The sequence below is a fragment of the Triticum aestivum genome, chromosome 1A (genome assembly GCF_018294505.1).
Source record: "Triticum aestivum cultivar Chinese Spring chromosome 1A, IWGSC CS RefSeq v2.1, whole genome shotgun sequence".
Lineage (NCBI taxonomy): Eukaryota > Viridiplantae > Streptophyta > Magnoliopsida > Poales > Poaceae > Triticum > Triticum aestivum.
Genome location: NC_057794.1, coordinates 571,871,022 through 571,886,982, shown reverse-complemented (window position 1 = coordinate 571,886,982; position 15,961 = coordinate 571,871,022). Strand labels below are relative to the sequence as shown.

The following is a 15,961-nucleotide window of genomic DNA, read 5'->3' as shown; positions in this document are numbered from 1 at the left end:
GAAATAAGTGGTAACAGATAGTTTTGTGATAGGATAATTTGTAACGAGCATCAAGTAACAAAAGTAATTAAAGTGCAGCAAGGTGGCCCGACCATTTTTGTAGCAAAGGACAAGCCTGGACAAACTCTTATATAGAGAAAAGCGCTCCCGAGGACACATGGGAATATCGTCAAGCTAGTTTTCATCACGTTCATATGATTCGCGTTCGGTACTTTGATAATTTGGTATGTGGGTGGACCGGTGCTTGGGTACTGTCCTTACTTGGACAAGCATCCCACTTATGATTAACCTCTATTGCAAGCATACTCAACTACAACAAAAGTATTAAGGTAAACCTAGCCATAGCATGAAACATATGGATCCAAATCAGCCCCTTACGAAGCAACGCATAAACTAGGGTTTAATCTTCTGTCACTCTAGCAACCCATCATCTACTTATTACTTCCCAATGCCTTCCTCTAGGCCCAAATAATGGTGAAGTGTTGTGTAGTCGACGTTCACATAACACCACTAGAGGCTAGACAACATACATCTCATCAAAACATCGAACGAATACCAGATTCACATGACTACTAATAGCAAGACTTCTCCCATGTCCTCGGGAATAAATGTAACTACTCACAAAGCATATTCATGTTCATAATCAGAGGGGTATTAATATGCATATAGGATCTGAACATATGATCTTCCACCAAATAAACCAACTAGCATCAACTACAAGGAGTAATTAACACTACTAGCAACCTACTAGTACCAATCCCGGACTTGGATACAAGAATTGGATACAAGAGATGAACTAGGGTTTTGAGAGGAGATGGTGCTGATGAAGATGTTGATGGAGATTGCCCTCTCCCGATGAGAGGATCGTTGGTGATGACGATGGCGATGATTTCCCCCTCCCGGAGGGAAGTTTCCCCGGCAGAACAGCTCTGCCGGAGCCCTAGATTGGATCCGCCAAGATTCCGCCTCGTGGCGGCAGAGTTTCGTCCGAGAAGATGGCTTATTATTTTTTCCTCATCGAAAGACACCATATAGCAAAAGATGGCCATCGGAGGGCCACCAGGGGGCCCACGAGGTAGGGGGGTGCCCAGGGGGGTAGGACGCGCCCCCCACCCTCGTGGGCAGGGTGTGGTCCCCCTGGTGAACTTCTTGCTCTCAGTATTTTTTATATATTCTGAAAATGTCTTCCATGAAGTTTCAGGACTTTTGGAGCTGTGCAGAATAGGTCTCTAATATTTGCTCCTTTTTCAGCCCAAAATCCCAGCTGCCGGTATTCTCCCTCTTTATGTAAACCTTGTAAAATAAAAGAGAATAGGCATAAGTATTGTGACATAATGTGTAATAACAACCCATAATGCAATAAATATCGATATAAAAGCATGATGCAAAATGGACGTATCAAGGTTTTGGAGCAGGTATCCAAGGACCTGTTGATCCTCCTTCACCCAAAGCGGATGGAGAGGATTCGGCCCCTCGGGTTCCTTCCCGGCAACATCCTTGGTGACGAGGGTTTTGGCCGGTGCGGTGGCCGTGTCGTCGGCGTAGTGGAAAACACTGGCGCCCCGCAGCTGCGGCGTGATCTGTGTCCGCCACAGGATGTAGTTGGTGCGGGAGAGTTTCTCCAGGACTCCACCGCTAAGTGTTGGCTGGAAGGAGGTGGAGGAAGACATGGCTGCGCACGGAGATGGATTGGCTAGGGTTTAGTGGAAGAAGATTGCTCTGTATACCATGTGCGACTTGCGGTAAACGTCTTGCCTATCCTGGTAGACGTGTTGTGTGTTATATAGATGGGTTGCGAGCCTAGATACGCGTACAAGTTGGTTGAGAGAGATACATCTTGGAAAGGAAGAAAACTAGAGATATGGAGATAAAGATTACAAAATACTTGTCTAACTAACTACACCTCCAACGGTGATGATCTTCCTTCCTGTACACGCCATGATCACGCACACAATATCATCATGTTTGACAGTGTCGGTCTATGTTGTAGCATGCGTGGCATACTGTAGAGTACCATTAGCTCTATAAATTAGATAGACGTTACTTTTGAAAGCTTTACTTAGTAGGCAGCAGTAAACTAAGTTTAATTTGGGCAACTTTAACAAGAGAGTTGTATTTCTTCAATCACTCATTACTCAGTAGAGATTCAAAGGGGGCAATTTTATTATGAATCGTCTCATATTTAATTCAACCCAGTCAATCATGTAACACAAGAGAGCCTTCTTTATTTGGCCTACTGCCTTCAAGGCATTGTTGACATCCATCTGGTGGACGGACCAGTCACGCGCAGCGGCGATGGTGAGGACGGCGTGGATGGTGGCAGACTTGACGACCGGACTAAAGGTCTTGTGGAAGTCATCGCCGGGCCGTTGTGAGAACCCGCGGACCACCCACCTGGCCTTGTAGCGCTCCAGCGTGCTTTCGCCCTCGAGCTTGTGCCGGAACAACCATTTTCCAGAGACAATGTTGGCATGAGCTGGCAGTGGCATGACCGTCCGTGTCTTGTTCACCATCAATGCCTTGTACTCCTCTTGCATTGCAGGTAACTCCAAGGATCTGCCAACACAGCCGAGTTGTGATAGGAGGTCTTCATGCGCCTGTTCTAGCTCTGGCCATTCTCTATATGGTTTGAATCTGAGCAGGCTGCCAAGTAATTTAGTTGCCACTGGCGAACCATAACGTTTCTTTACAATTTCTGATACTACTTCCTCCAAATCCTCTATATATGTCTGCAGATCTATCTCGAGAAAGAGCGGCTTGCTTGACTATTGCGCAGCACATCACTACTAGGGAAAACCCTATCAGTAGCGCGGGTATTTTGCCTATCAATAGCGCGTGATGCCGCGCTACTGATAAGGCACTACAGCTAACGTATAGCAGTAGCGCCTGTCATCCCACGCTACTGCTATACATGGATAGTAGTAGCGATCTTTACAGCATAGCACTGCTGCTAATATCTGCGGCGCTTTTTAGCAGGCCGCGCTACTCGTAAGGGAGCGCTACTGCTAACTTTATTCCCCTCGTAAGGGACTCGGCAACAGCGACGCTTCACGCCGTCTTCCCTCCTGAGGGCTTTATCATGGATCTTAGGTGTGCTAGGGCGTAGCATGGTGTTGTACACAATCCTTCATGTGTTCTTCTTCGGTAGCGTAGTTGTGTGCGTTCTGCATGCACCAGATATCCCGAATCTACTTTGTGAGAGGGCTACCTCTCCACCTTATATTGTTCGCTCGTGTACTTTGATTGGTTGTTTGTTTATATATAAAGCGGGCGAAAGCCTGTTTCAAGAGTTTGAACTCCAGAGTTGGATCATACTTAGTTTGTAACGACCTCGAGCCCATCATGAGCCATTTTTGAGACAAATAAGATAAATTTGTGTCTGTCTGTGTGATGGGGGAGGGGTGTGGAACACAAAAATTCTCGCATCTATCAAAAGACAACCAATTTTTTCCTAAGTATGAAGGTAAGACATTGTTATGATTTTGTCGAATCCCCCTTTATTCGTCAGTAGCTCATTATGTGTACTGAAGATAGCATACCCACGATGCTAGCTTAACCTATTTCTAGTCAAAATTGAGCGAGCTAGACTTGGATCACCCTCCCTCGGCTCATATTGCAACCGAGATACAAAAACGAAGCTTGTACCAACTCATTTATTTTTGAACCAAACCAAAAAATGAGTTGACCTCATTGGGCTCACAAACTTTAAACGGAGCCAGTATGCACCAGACTTCATAATACTTGTCTACAAAAAATGTTTAAGAGTTTCTTACGCAGTGAACATAGGCGCAGTATTAATTAGCTATTTGATCAGGTTCAGCTCTTGCAAGAGCTCAATTTGACTGAGCTAGGCCATTGCTGTTTCACAGTTCAATTTATTTTGAATTAAAAGATTTAATCAAATCAAATTGCAAGTTGAGTTAAATCTTTAATTTGATTTTGGTTGGGGTGCACCACACCCGGGCTGTAGTGCAACGCCTAGGGTACACACAAGGACCCTAGTGGCAAGCCACTATGATGGTTCCTCCCTCATAAAAAATAAATTTAATATCATTATGGACATGTAGTCCATATATCATATATTAAACTGATAAGAACAGATACTACACTTGATCTTAGCCAAAAGGCCGAGAAAGGTATGAGTTGAAACGTAGTCTTGCCCCTGCTCTTATACCCGTCCGAAGAGCTATGCTGATCTGCGCAAGCGGTGTGGGACTAATCTAACCGGCAGGTTTTCTATTTGATTAGCTTTTTTTTGAGACAATCTATTTGATTAGCTTGATTAGTTTGGGCGTTGAAACCAAGAAAGAAGACTGGGCCTCAAAGCCCAGCCCAATCGTACAGCCTCGGCAGGAAAGACACGGCCTTTCTGGGGTTGTTCGTTCCCGCTGAAAATAGGATTTTCTGCCTTTGTCTTACACAAAAGATACATAACAGAAGAAGAAAATAATGTGACTGGTACTACTGATTCCACTTGGTGGGAACTGGCTGCAAGGTTCGAAGAGCCACTGAGCCAAGATCGCTGACCGTGCAAACCAATTCTTGCCAGCCTGACATACGTTTTTTACCCTAACTTGAAGAGCTACACACCATATGCGACGACCACCGGGTGGCGCTGCGGATGAGATTGCTCACCGGAACGACCACTGTATCTCTTCCAGGGTCCTCCCCTTGGTCTCCGGCACCCAAAGTATAACGAACACGAGGGCGAACGCGCTCACGACCATGTACGACGCGAAAGTCCCTGCAATTGTTTATACAGATGATGAATGAGCATGTAAAGTGCATCAAGTTTTATGGTTCAGACAGAATTAATCCTTGGTCAGGCAAGAGGGGACAGCAGAGGCGCCGATCAGTCACGTACCGCCAGCGCTCCAGCTCAGTAGCAGGTTCGCCGTCATTGTCACACCGAAGGAAGTGAGCATGTTGGCCAGCGTCGCGAAGCTCCCTGCGAAGCTCTTGATGCCCACTGGGAGGATCTGAAAATGTTCATTCAAAGTTGGACTGAGGACTTCAGAATATTTCGCTTATGCATCGGTTGTGAAGTTCAGATGCTTGATCTGAATTGTTATTCGTGGCATCTCTCTGAATTGTGGTTATCTGAATGCTCTTGAGGACTATGAGAGGCCAGCAGCTCTTACCTCGGACATTATGAGCCATGGAATGGCACCCATGCCAAAGGAGAAGGTGATGATATAAGCCTGAAGAAATCGTTCAAGTTAAGATGACTTTTTGCATAGGGTTCGACACACACGTCACGCTGTGAAATGATCTAACTGCAGACATACCACAAGAGCCACCAAGGACACCATGCTTAAGGTGTAGTCCGAGTGAGAATCATGTGGTAGATTGTCCTGTAACAAATAACCATCACAACCATATGATAAGTTCAGAGTGGCTTGGCAGAAGAGGAAGAGACCCAGTGATAAACAGTGTTTGACGCTCAGCATCTTAAAATGCAACTCTGAACTTATATTTTTACCAGAATCAAAGGCTAAGACACCTGAATATACCTTGAGGAAAAATGCAACAGAAACTGCAAGAAGGCTTAGAGTTGTCCCAGCAGTAGAGATCTGAAATTTGAAGTGGGAAATATATTACAGTTACATACAGCTTACACTTCATTTAAAAAACATACAGCTTACAAACTAGTAGCGAGGTTGTGAGGAACTTACAATAAGGAGCATCCGTCGGCCAGCTTTATCTAGTAGCGAGGTTGTAACTCCGGTGGCGAGAACCTAATAGAGGTAGTGCTGTCAGCGAGACGAGATCGAACCTTGCTAAAAAAGATAACTTAAATGGCCTCAAAACATGTTACATCACATACCTGAATAGCTCCAAGTGCACATGTGGCCAGGTCACTGTTTGTGAACCCTGATGAACTTTACATGTCAAATTTACAAGCCAAAGTATCACAATTGTACTTAAGGAAAATCATTTTTGTACTTCAGAAACAGATGAAACTGCTGGTACTTTGAAGCTATTTGGTCAAGACGAATGATTTTACAGTAGACAATGAAATTGCATCTTCCTACTTCGATTGAGAAAGCAGAATGAAAAACCATGCCATGAGTTAGTTATTGTATTAGTATATTTATTGAAGCTAGCATAGTGCTGAACTCATAATTACAAGGAATTGTTGGGTATAAATCTGTTGGGATCCCCTGTCACTGTCAGGTTGGTTATGTAGCAAACAACCAAACACCTCTCCTATTATTCCAGTCTAAATTAGCAAAGGTAACCTAATTCCATCCGAAAAGTCATGCCTACAACTTACTATGCCTAAACGATAAAAAAAACACCTAGAAAGGAAAATGCTGCATAACTCACCTGCAGCTCTGAAGATTCTACTTGCGTAAAACAGTATGCCATTTATCCCACATAAATTTTGAAGTACTAGCAGGCCAGTTCCTATCTGCCCAAATGTAGCATAATTATCATTTAAAAAATGCAGTAACTTTTGTATGTGATGGACCAAAAATATGAAAAAGGGTAAGGAAATTACTAGTAAGGGAGTTCGGTACTTCTTTTGATTCAGCTCCTGAAAACGGACCGTAGCCTTTTTGTTTGCAGATGCTACAGCTCTCTGCACAATAGCAATCAAAAAGTTCAAATCTAAAATCAATGATGTTACTTCTAGAAGAGTGACACACATATAGACACATTTCCAATTTTAAGGAAATTATACTAGGCTGAAAATACTTCAGAAGGATTTCCAACTCAATAAGAGAGAGAAAAAGAGTCCAAGTGGTTGCCTTTATATCATTCACTTCCGCTGTTATGTCGGTCTCGAAACCCCTCAAAACTTGCAGAGAAGTCTCGAAATCATCCGTCAAGTTCATCTTTGCCTGAAGACAGATGCATAAAAAGAATGTCATTACAGATTTCAGAGTGATGCTCTGCTTCATATATCGAACTTGAGCATGTACACACCAGCCATCTTGGAGACTCCGGGATGAAGAATAGACCAGGAATCAACAATGTACAAGGCAAGGTCCCTACAAGAATGGATGACAGAGATTTGCATCAGAAGCCGGGTGTCAGAAATTAATGAAAATTCTTACAAAAACAGGGTATCAGAAATTAACTGCAAAATGGTAACAGCAATACCAAACTGCAGTAATATGATAGGTGTTTATTAGTTGCATTACCTAGTACTGCCAGCAACCTCCAAGGAACAAACATGCCTAGCACATAGGCCAAGAAGATACCAAGGGTGATAGACAACTACATAATGAACAACTGCACGGTGAGTTTGACATGAACAATCCATGTACTTGTGACTAGTGAGAATAGGCGGCGTACCTGGTTCACAGAGCCAAGGGCTCCTCTTGTGCTCTGAGGAGATATCTCTGCTATGTATACAGGCACCTGGTATGATGGCATCACACAATTCATACATAACAGTTAGTGTTGTAACTATTAACTAGTCCAATAATGCATCGACAGTAATATAAATTTTGTATGAACTATTGACCATTCTGCATCCAATATATCGACATATCAGTTGATCTATCTTTCCTGAACATTTTTTTAACCAGGTGAGTACTCAAAATCTGAAAGCATGTCCTAGGCACAAAATAAGCATGCACCGAAGATGCTCTATACGAACCGTATATGATATGACGCCAACACCAAATCCTTCGAGCAACCGTCCCATATAGAGAAACGACGAGTCCTGTAGATGAAACATAAGCATGAAGGAAAAGGTTGTGGAAGTAAGCTTGGAAAACATGTGGGCGCATCGTGTCATGTCATACATTGGCAAAGGAGATGGCGAGCCAACCGATGATATTCGGAATCGCTGCGATCATCAACGACTGAAATTCAGTCAGATGCAAGCACATTATTAGAGTATATAAAAGAATGTAACTTCAGTTCAGTGGAGTAAAACAGAAGCCTGAACTTTTCTCACTATATACTTCATCTGCAAAAATATTGCAACACCAGCTCCAAATTTAGAGGGTCGCACGCAACTAATTAAGTAGCTCACGAGATTCGAGACAAATTGTAGAAGGTCAAGTCCTAACTCTGGCTTAAGTAGTAGTCAAAGGGAGAAAAATGGTCGAAACTTCTCACCCCTTTCCGGCCAATGTGCTCGGCCATCTGCCCGCTGGCGATGGCCCCCACCATGGCGCCGACGTTGGACAGCGAGCCGAACGCCGAGAACTGCAGAGCACGCTCGCGCACACACGAAGCTAATCAACATTTTTACTCCAAGAAGTAGAAGTCAAAACAGAGCAAGCATGGAGGCTCCAAAGAAGGACCTGGGAGATGGAGAGGCCGAGGTCGCGGATCATGGCGTCCTGGGTGGGGGAGGAGAAGCCGCAGGTGAAGCCGAACTGGATGGGGCCGAGCGCGACGATGAGCGTGCAGAGGAGCGCCGAGACGTGGGACTCGCGCAGCACGGCCATGGACGAGGCGCCGACTATCTGCCGCGACGACGACCCCACCATCCTGTACCAGCTGCCCGTGTTCTTGAGCAGCAGCGGCTTCCGCGTGCCGCTGCCCTCATGGTCGCTGCCGCTCTCGTCTCCCCCGCCGCCGTTCATCGCCAAGCCAAACGAAGCTAGGCGCGAGGGGATAGTGGCGACAAGATCGGAGGGAGACGACGGGAGGAGCAAGAGCGACAGTGGGAAGAAGAGGTCAGCCGGAAGTTGGTGGCGGATTTGGGACAAGCCGTGTCTGAGCTGGAGAATAATCCAGTTTTGTACTCGGCCAACGGAAATAAATGGGCCAGATTTGTCTCTCCTGCTGTTTCTGGGTATCCAGCCGGTTCATAGGCGCGTCGACGTTATAATACTACGTGTCCACATCACGCGCTTGCTTCTCCAACTGTGCCACATGTGTTGAGTATCAACTTGTGTAAATCTTATACCTGTATTGTATCGTAAATTTGTAATTTGCATGTGGTTAGCAATTTAAATTGCATGTGGTTAGCGATCCGATCTCTGCACGCGACCCTAGCCCTCCACTATACACATAGAGAGAGTTTGCATTTGGTTTGATGCATGGAACTATCGCGTCGTCTACTCCCTTCATTTCTGAAATAGTGTACTTTCAACTTTGTTGAAAAGTCATGCAAAAAAACCTTTGTTGAAAAGTCAAACTTTTTTATGTTTAGTCATATTTATATCATAATACACCAACATTTATGTCATCAAATTAGTAGCATTAGATTCATGATAAAAATATATTCTCATCATATATCTATTTGGTTTCACAAAAATCGATATATTTTTGCACAAACTCGATCAAACTTTGAGATAGTTTGGCCCTCCAACAAAGTTGAAAGTACATCCTTTAAAGGATGGAGGGAGTATTTTCACATGGCATCGGAGCCTCGCACGATCTGGACAACGACTTACGATGCCACCTTCAGTAGGATCTCACCATCTCCCGCCTCCAACGCCATGCTCGCCCTCGGGAAGCAAAACTCCGGCACGACACACAACACTGCCATCTCAGTGTTTGCACGGCTCCTCTGCATCTGGCTACATCATGACACCGGCGATGGTGTGGATGGTCATTGTCAAGCTAAGTCGTGGCAACCATCTTCCATGGAAAGCATAGGTTGTCCCCATCATTCACGGCCACCAGCTCCTTGGCTATGTTGATGGATTGTTCTCTGCACTGGCAAAGGTCGCACATGAATAGATGCAACTGGAGCTCCAATGGGGGCCAACTCTGCCTACATGGTGTAGTACACACAGGACCAACTAATCCTCTTTGTGCTCCTCTCAACATTGTAGCCTCAAATGTGTCATCATGGACGTTCGGTCTTGGCTCCTCCGTTGCGGTGTGCATCGCGGTAAAGAGGGTGCTTTCCTCCCAATCTCATACATGAGTCGCTTGGATCCAGAAGCAATTGGTGTTGATCCAAATGAATGATCTCAACATGGCCGACTACTATGACCATGTCAAGTCCTCTGGAGACTAGCTGACAACCACTGGAATCTCCATCACCGATGATGAGCTGATGATCCATCTTTTGGCATGTCTCGATCAGTTGTACGAGGCCCTCACCATCTCCATCAACCTGAAGGAACCTGATGAGATCACACTAGCCAATCTTTACTCTCATATGCTGAACTATGAGACTCTACAAGAGGCGTACGACACCAGCTACTAAATCTCCACTGGATGCGGGAACGACGGAAACAATTATGGCCGCAGACACAACAATGGTGGTGGTCGCGATGGCTACAAGAACCAAGGAGGTGGCCATGAGAATCAAGGGGCGCAGGGGTACTCCTAACTAGGGCGACAACAATGCGTGAGGTCTTGCCGGCAGAAGGAATGCACCTCCCAAGCACAATGACCACTACTTCAGCGGCAACTCCAACAAATCGGTCGATGGAATGCCAAATCAATGGCAAGAATCCCTCCCCCCCCCCCCCCTCCCGCGCGTACTAGTGCTACGACCGGCACAATGAGACCTATCAAGGGGAAGATCCTCACTTCACCAACAACATCAACATCGACCATCAAACTTATGATCTGGCATGCTACGTAGATCATGGAGCCACCGATCACATCACCAAGGAGATAGAAAAAAGCTCAACGCCCCGGAGGTCTACAACGGCAAGGTTCAAGTCCATGCGACCAACAGATCTGGCATGACAATTTCCCACATTGGTACATATCATACTCATATGCCCGCACGGTCAACCTCTTGCTTTACATAATGTTCTCCATGTCCCTCAAGCTCAAAAGAGCCTTCTGTGTGCACATTGTCTCACTAGTGGTAACAATATCTCAACTGTACTTTTTCCTAGTGGATTTTTTTGGTTAAGGATCTACCTTCAAGGAAGGTTCTTGAGGGGGCAGTGAGGGTAGTCTCTATCCCATCTATGGAAGAAGCTCACGTCATCATAGGTCAGCCTTGTTCGCATTTGTCAAGCCAACTCACTCACGATGGCACCATCGCCTGGGCCATCTGTCGTCTATCATCTTTGACAACGTCTTGAGTTGTCTTGGTCCAAAAGACGTGTCTTCCTTAAGTACATTCCAATTCACAAGGGGCATTAATGCTCACATATGTCCTCTGGTCGGTCCTCGTCGGTTTGATGTACTAGTACCAGAAAACCAAACCATCATCTCATCTATTTTCACATTAAACACCAAGGAAAGACAATTGTGACACGCATGGCAGCACAATTAACCATCGCTTGGTATTTTCTCGAAAAAAACCATCGCTTAGTAAAAGAGTGGAACTTTAGCTTAGTTAATTATTGATTGGTCGCAAAGCAAGTGACATGATCAAAATGGTTGGATTTTCTTCATGAAGAACACTCGCAATGATTGTATTTTTGACAGAACGAAAGCTCCAATTTTTTTGAAGGTTTCCTTCATGGTGATAAGCTAGACCCATATGTTACCGTTACTTCCGAGGGAGGAGGAGCGGGCGCCCACGGTCATTGGATGAAAACGATGGGAGATGTTCACTCAAAATTTATTCAACCGATTTGGTTGATGGCTTAGTAGTGGGAATTGTGATGCAGGAGGCTCATTTTTTCTCTTTCTCTTTGCCCTTCGGGTAGCCATATATTGCAATATACTAGCAAAAGGCTCGTGCGTTACAACGGGAGAAAAAAAACCTCTCATATCTCTAGTTAGGTTAGTTGGACAAACTGTGTATGGCCGATTGGCAGGTTATGAATCAAACCCTCCCATTGACAATTTTTTTGTGTGCTCTCCGGACCTGCGCCATGTGCACTGCCAGATGGGCTTTCTCCGTTGGGCCAAAACGGGTGGCAAGTAGAAACTAAATAGCGTATGTGAAATTAATTGAAGCGTGACCAAACGAAACGGGACGAAACCAAAAATACCACCTCCCTTTAATAGTAGGTATAGATAATTTTTGAACTCTACTGAACATAGCTCAGATGACCAACTTAGTAATACTTAATTAATAATGTCATGTGCATCACTCAATGCAATGGCCAAGGACCGTTCCACTGTTTTTTTCTTTTTTCTTGGAAAAAACACGGAAACACTTCACCAACACATTTTCTTCATTACCAACTCCTCTCATCTTTTCTCAAAAAAAGGAAAAAAAACTCCTCTCCTCTGTCATATCAAATGCCACACAATACTAACTAAGCAACTCACGAGCTGGCCTGATTAATTACACCCCAAGAAAAGTCTCCTTCCTCCTCTCGTCGGCATCGCCGCCGATCCACCCCGGCTCCGATGGCCTTTGGGCTGTGGAGGTGCGGAGGATCTCAGCCCCCCGCCGGCGGGAGGGACCCCATTCTTGTTTTTGCTAGGTTGAACATCTCAGTTGGGGCTGTATGGCGGTGGCAATGTCCCTCGGTAGCAATAATGTCTTCCACGTTCTATCCCCGTCCCGATGGTGCGAATAGCGTTGTCGGAGCATGTGTGCAGGTGTGTCTCTGTCGGATCTCATGGGATTCGGTCAGTGCTGGTCTTCGGTGGATTTATTTGGATCTAGTTTTTGTTCGTCTTCATTCGTGTGGTTCCAGGTTTGATTTTTCCGATCTACAACTCTCTTCATCGGCGATGGTTGCTGCTCTGGTGCGCTGATCCTTTGGGACCTTAGCACAACGACTTCCCGACTGTCTACTACAACAAGGTTTGCCCGGCTCTGGTGATGGAGGGGCGATGACGGCGGCGCGCCTTCGGCTCGCTCCAGTGCTTATAGTCGTCGCTAGGTGGTCCATAGATCTAGTTGTATTTTTATTATCTCTTGTGTTCTCTGTACCGCCATGATTGACGAATAGATTGAAAATTTCTCTTGCAAAAAAGAAAAACTCACGAGCTGACTTTTTTTAGCTAACTCGTGAGCTGACTAATTAAGGTTAACTCTAAATTTTTGCAAGTAAATACCGTACTAGCTAGAAGGAGAAAATTGTCCAAATTTCTCACCACTTTTCCGGCCAATATGCTCGGACATCTCCCCGCTGGCGATGGCCCCCACTTTGGACAACGAGTCGATTGGCGAGAACCGCACATCATGCTCACAGTCGCACACACGAAGCTAGCTGGACACTTTAGGTCTGGGAGATGGCGAGGCCAAGGTCGCGGATCATGGGTTCATGGTGTCCTGGGCAGTTAGAAGAGTCACAATGTCTCCTGTCCCACCAGCCACCGCGAGGGAGTGGCGAGTGAAGGCAAAATTGACAAATTTAACATTAGAGCGAAAGTATTTCACAAACAAAAATGTTTTAAAAAATATTTCACACCGCTGATCCTTTTCTGCAGCTCCTTACACCTAGGCGCGGCGGCACTGTGTAGTGCAACGCCTAGCTGTGTGTGCGGCGTCTGAGTGTTAGGCGCTGCACATTAGGGGTCAGCTGAGTGAAATATTTTTAAAAATAATTTAGTTCGTGAAATTTGTGCCTTTTGCCCCGAGTGACAAGATTGGATAAGACAAGAGGAGCAACAGGACAGTGGAAAGAATAGACAATTCTTGTGTGAGCTGGAGAACATGGTCGCCTTGTCCAGTTTTGTCCTCAGCCGACAAAAATAAATGAGCTATAGATTTGTCTCTCTTGCTGTTTCTGGCTACGGTATCCAGCCAGCTGTTCAGAGTAGTGGTACTATCGACATCACAGTCATGTCCACTGGCTTGCTTGCTTGTCCACCACAGTGCACTGTACTCACCAAGGAAGCGCGGGCACGCACGGTAGGACTGTACTACATGTGTAGTTTGGGATCGTTTAATCATTCTGAAAACTTATAAAGAAATTCGTTCTGAAAAAAGAAACCTGGGTCTATTGATTTCTCCGTGGCTTTCTTTCTTTTTTCTCTCTTCGGTTGCCCACCATCCTGCATTTTTCTCTCTTCGGTTGCCCGCCATCCTGCCGACCTGTCCACCGTCATCGGCCTGACCATCCGCTTCCCTGCACCCACGCAGGTGTTCTCGACGCATGCCACCAAGCCGCCTCTGCCATCTTTCTAATCCCCTTAATTTTTCCGGCCGCGACAATCTACTCCCGCATCCATCAACATTCGTCTTCACGGAAATCGTCCGAAACACACAAAAAAACTCAGTTGCCTGAAGACGGCTAGTTGACATTTTAAACTCCCGAGCCAGATTAGCTTCTTTTTTTTGTTTGGGGCTTGTCTTGTTATGCCCCCATCGATGATTTAAGACTTGATTGTACTTTGAACCGGCTTGTTGGATACTTGGGCTGTTGCTTTATAATATAAAGTAGGGGAACCTTTTTTCGTAACTTTTGACTATTGACCTCTCAAAATAGATGCTCTCGTAGTAGAAAGATTATGTTGCATGTGTACAAACAACATTGTAACTTTTTACTCGGCTCTCATGTTTACATGGTAATCTGTCCAATATCTTTTTGGTGACATCTTCGTGCTGTCACATCTTCATTGTCGAAAGCCACGGAAAGGGCAAACCATTTTCTTCATACACTAATAGAATAAGGGCCTTTAGTCCCGGGTCGTTATTAAAGCCTCCCCCCTTTAGTCCCAGTTCTTACATCAACCGGGACTAAAGGCCCTCCACGTGGCCGCTGCCTGGAGGTCCACCTTTAGCACCAACCGGGACTTAAGGAAATTTTGTTTTTTTTGAATTTTGAATTTGTTTTTGAATTTTTTTTTCGATTTTTAAATTTTTGAATTATTTTAACCTCTAATCTCTAATCACCCTCATCACTGCTTAATTTAACCTCTAATCTCTAATCACCCCTCATCATTCCAAATCATCTAACTTTCCGGACGGTCACTCATCCTCTTACTACTTCAGCCTGAGCACGCTTAACTTTCGGGTTCTATTCCCCCTCGTTTCCAAGTCTGCACTTATTGTTTTCCTGACAATAGTAAGATGTCAATCGTATTAACCCTCAGAAGTTTAACTTGAGCATGAAGTCACACGTTTCACTGTTTGAGTTTGAAACTATTATTTAAAAAATAATTATTTAGTAACACTAATATTTCTTGAATAAGTAGTTTGACCATAGTTTGACCACAGTTTGACCAGATTTGACCAAAATTCAAAAAAATGAAATAATTATTGTTGGGGAACGTAGCAGAATTTTAAAATTTTCTACGCATCACCAAGATCAATCTATGGAGTCATCTAGCAACGAGGGAGAGGGGAGTGCATCTACATACCCTTGTAGATCGCGAGCGGAAGCGTTCAAGAGAACGGGGTTGATGGAGTCGTACTCGTCGTGATCCAAATCACCGAGGACCGAGCGCCGAACGAACGACACCTCCGCGTTCAACACACGTACGGTTGGGGAAGACGTCTCCTCCTTCTTGATCCAGCAAGGGGAAAAAGAGGTTGATGGAGATCCAGCAGCACGACGGCGTGGTGGTGGAAGCAGCGGTGATCTCGGAAGGGCTTCGCCAAGCTCCAACGAGAGGGAGAGGTGTTACGAGGGGAGAGGGAGGTGCCAGGGACTTGGGTGCGGTTGCCCTCCCTCCCCCCACTATATATAGGGCCCCTAGGGGGGCGCCGGCCCTAGGAGATCCCAACTCCAAGGAGGGCGGCGTCCAAGGGGGGACTTGCCCCCCAAGTCAGGTGGGGCGCCCCCCACCCCTAGGGTTTCCAACCCTAGGCGCAGGGGGAGGCCCATGGGGGCGCACCAGCCCACTAGGGGCTGGTTCCCCTCCCACTTCAGCCCATGGGGCCCTCCGGGATAGGTGGCCCCACCCGGTGGACCCCCGGGACCCTTCCGGTGGTCCCGGTACAATACCGATTACTCTCGAAACTTCCCCGATGGCCGAAACTGGACTTCCTATATATAAATCTTCACCTCCGGACCATTCCGGAACTCCTCGTGACGTCCGGATCTCATCCGGGACTCCGAAAAACTTTCGGATTACCACATACTAATATCTCTACAACCCTAGCGTCACCGAACCTTAAGTGTGTAGACCCTACGGGTTCGGGAGACACGCAGACATGACCGAGACGACTCTCCGGTCAATAACCAATAGCGGGATCTGAATACCCATGTTGGCTCCC

General features: G+C 45.7%; 1 protein-coding gene and 1 non-coding gene across 2 annotated transcripts; both read right to left on the bottom strand.

Annotated features, from left to right (window-relative positions):
- Window positions 1-3,943: 3,943 nt before the first annotated feature.
- Window positions 3,944-4,140, bottom strand: LOC123072091 (U2 spliceosomal RNA). The gene has a single exon (XR_006434834.1). It is a non-coding gene; the product is annotated as a U2 spliceosomal RNA (small nuclear RNA).
- A 212-nt stretch (window positions 4,141-4,352) lies between these two features.
- LOC123068784 (sugar transporter ERD6-like 4) lies at window positions 4,353-8,704 on the bottom strand. Its single transcript, XM_044491445.1, has 17 exons — window positions 8,268-8,704; window positions 8,080-8,169; window positions 7,761-7,820; window positions 7,613-7,678; window positions 7,306-7,371; window positions 7,152-7,227; window positions 6,934-6,998; window positions 6,756-6,848; window positions 6,506-6,586; window positions 6,331-6,415; window positions 5,828-5,874; window positions 5,676-5,738; window positions 5,514-5,573; window positions 5,289-5,354; window positions 5,142-5,201; window positions 4,865-4,979; window positions 4,353-4,744 (listed from the first exon to the last, which is right to left on the bottom strand). The coding sequence occupies exons 1-17, from the start codon at window positions 8,550-8,552 to the stop codon at window positions 4,632-4,634; spliced, it is 1,491 nt and encodes a 496-aa protein (XP_044347380.1). The 5' UTR covers window positions 8,553-8,704; the 3' UTR covers window positions 4,353-4,631.
- Window positions 8,705-15,961: the final 7,257 nt, after the last annotated feature.

What these genes read in the sequence shown, in the direction of transcription:
- LOC123068784 (XM_044491445.1), bottom strand. Translation starts at nt 8,552, where the DNA reads ATGAACGGCGGCGGGGGAGACGAGAGCGGCAGCGACCATGAGGGCAGC. An exon ending in GCCGACGGATGCTCCTTATT is followed by an intron (nt 5,574 to 5,675) that starts GTAAGTTCCTCA and finishes TTCAAATTTCAG; the next exon opens with ATCTCTACTGCTGGGACAAC. An exon ending in CTGTTGCATTTTTCCTCAAG is followed by an intron (nt 5,355 to 5,513) that starts GTATATTCAGGT and finishes TATTTGTTACAG; the next exon opens with GACAATCTACCACATGATTC.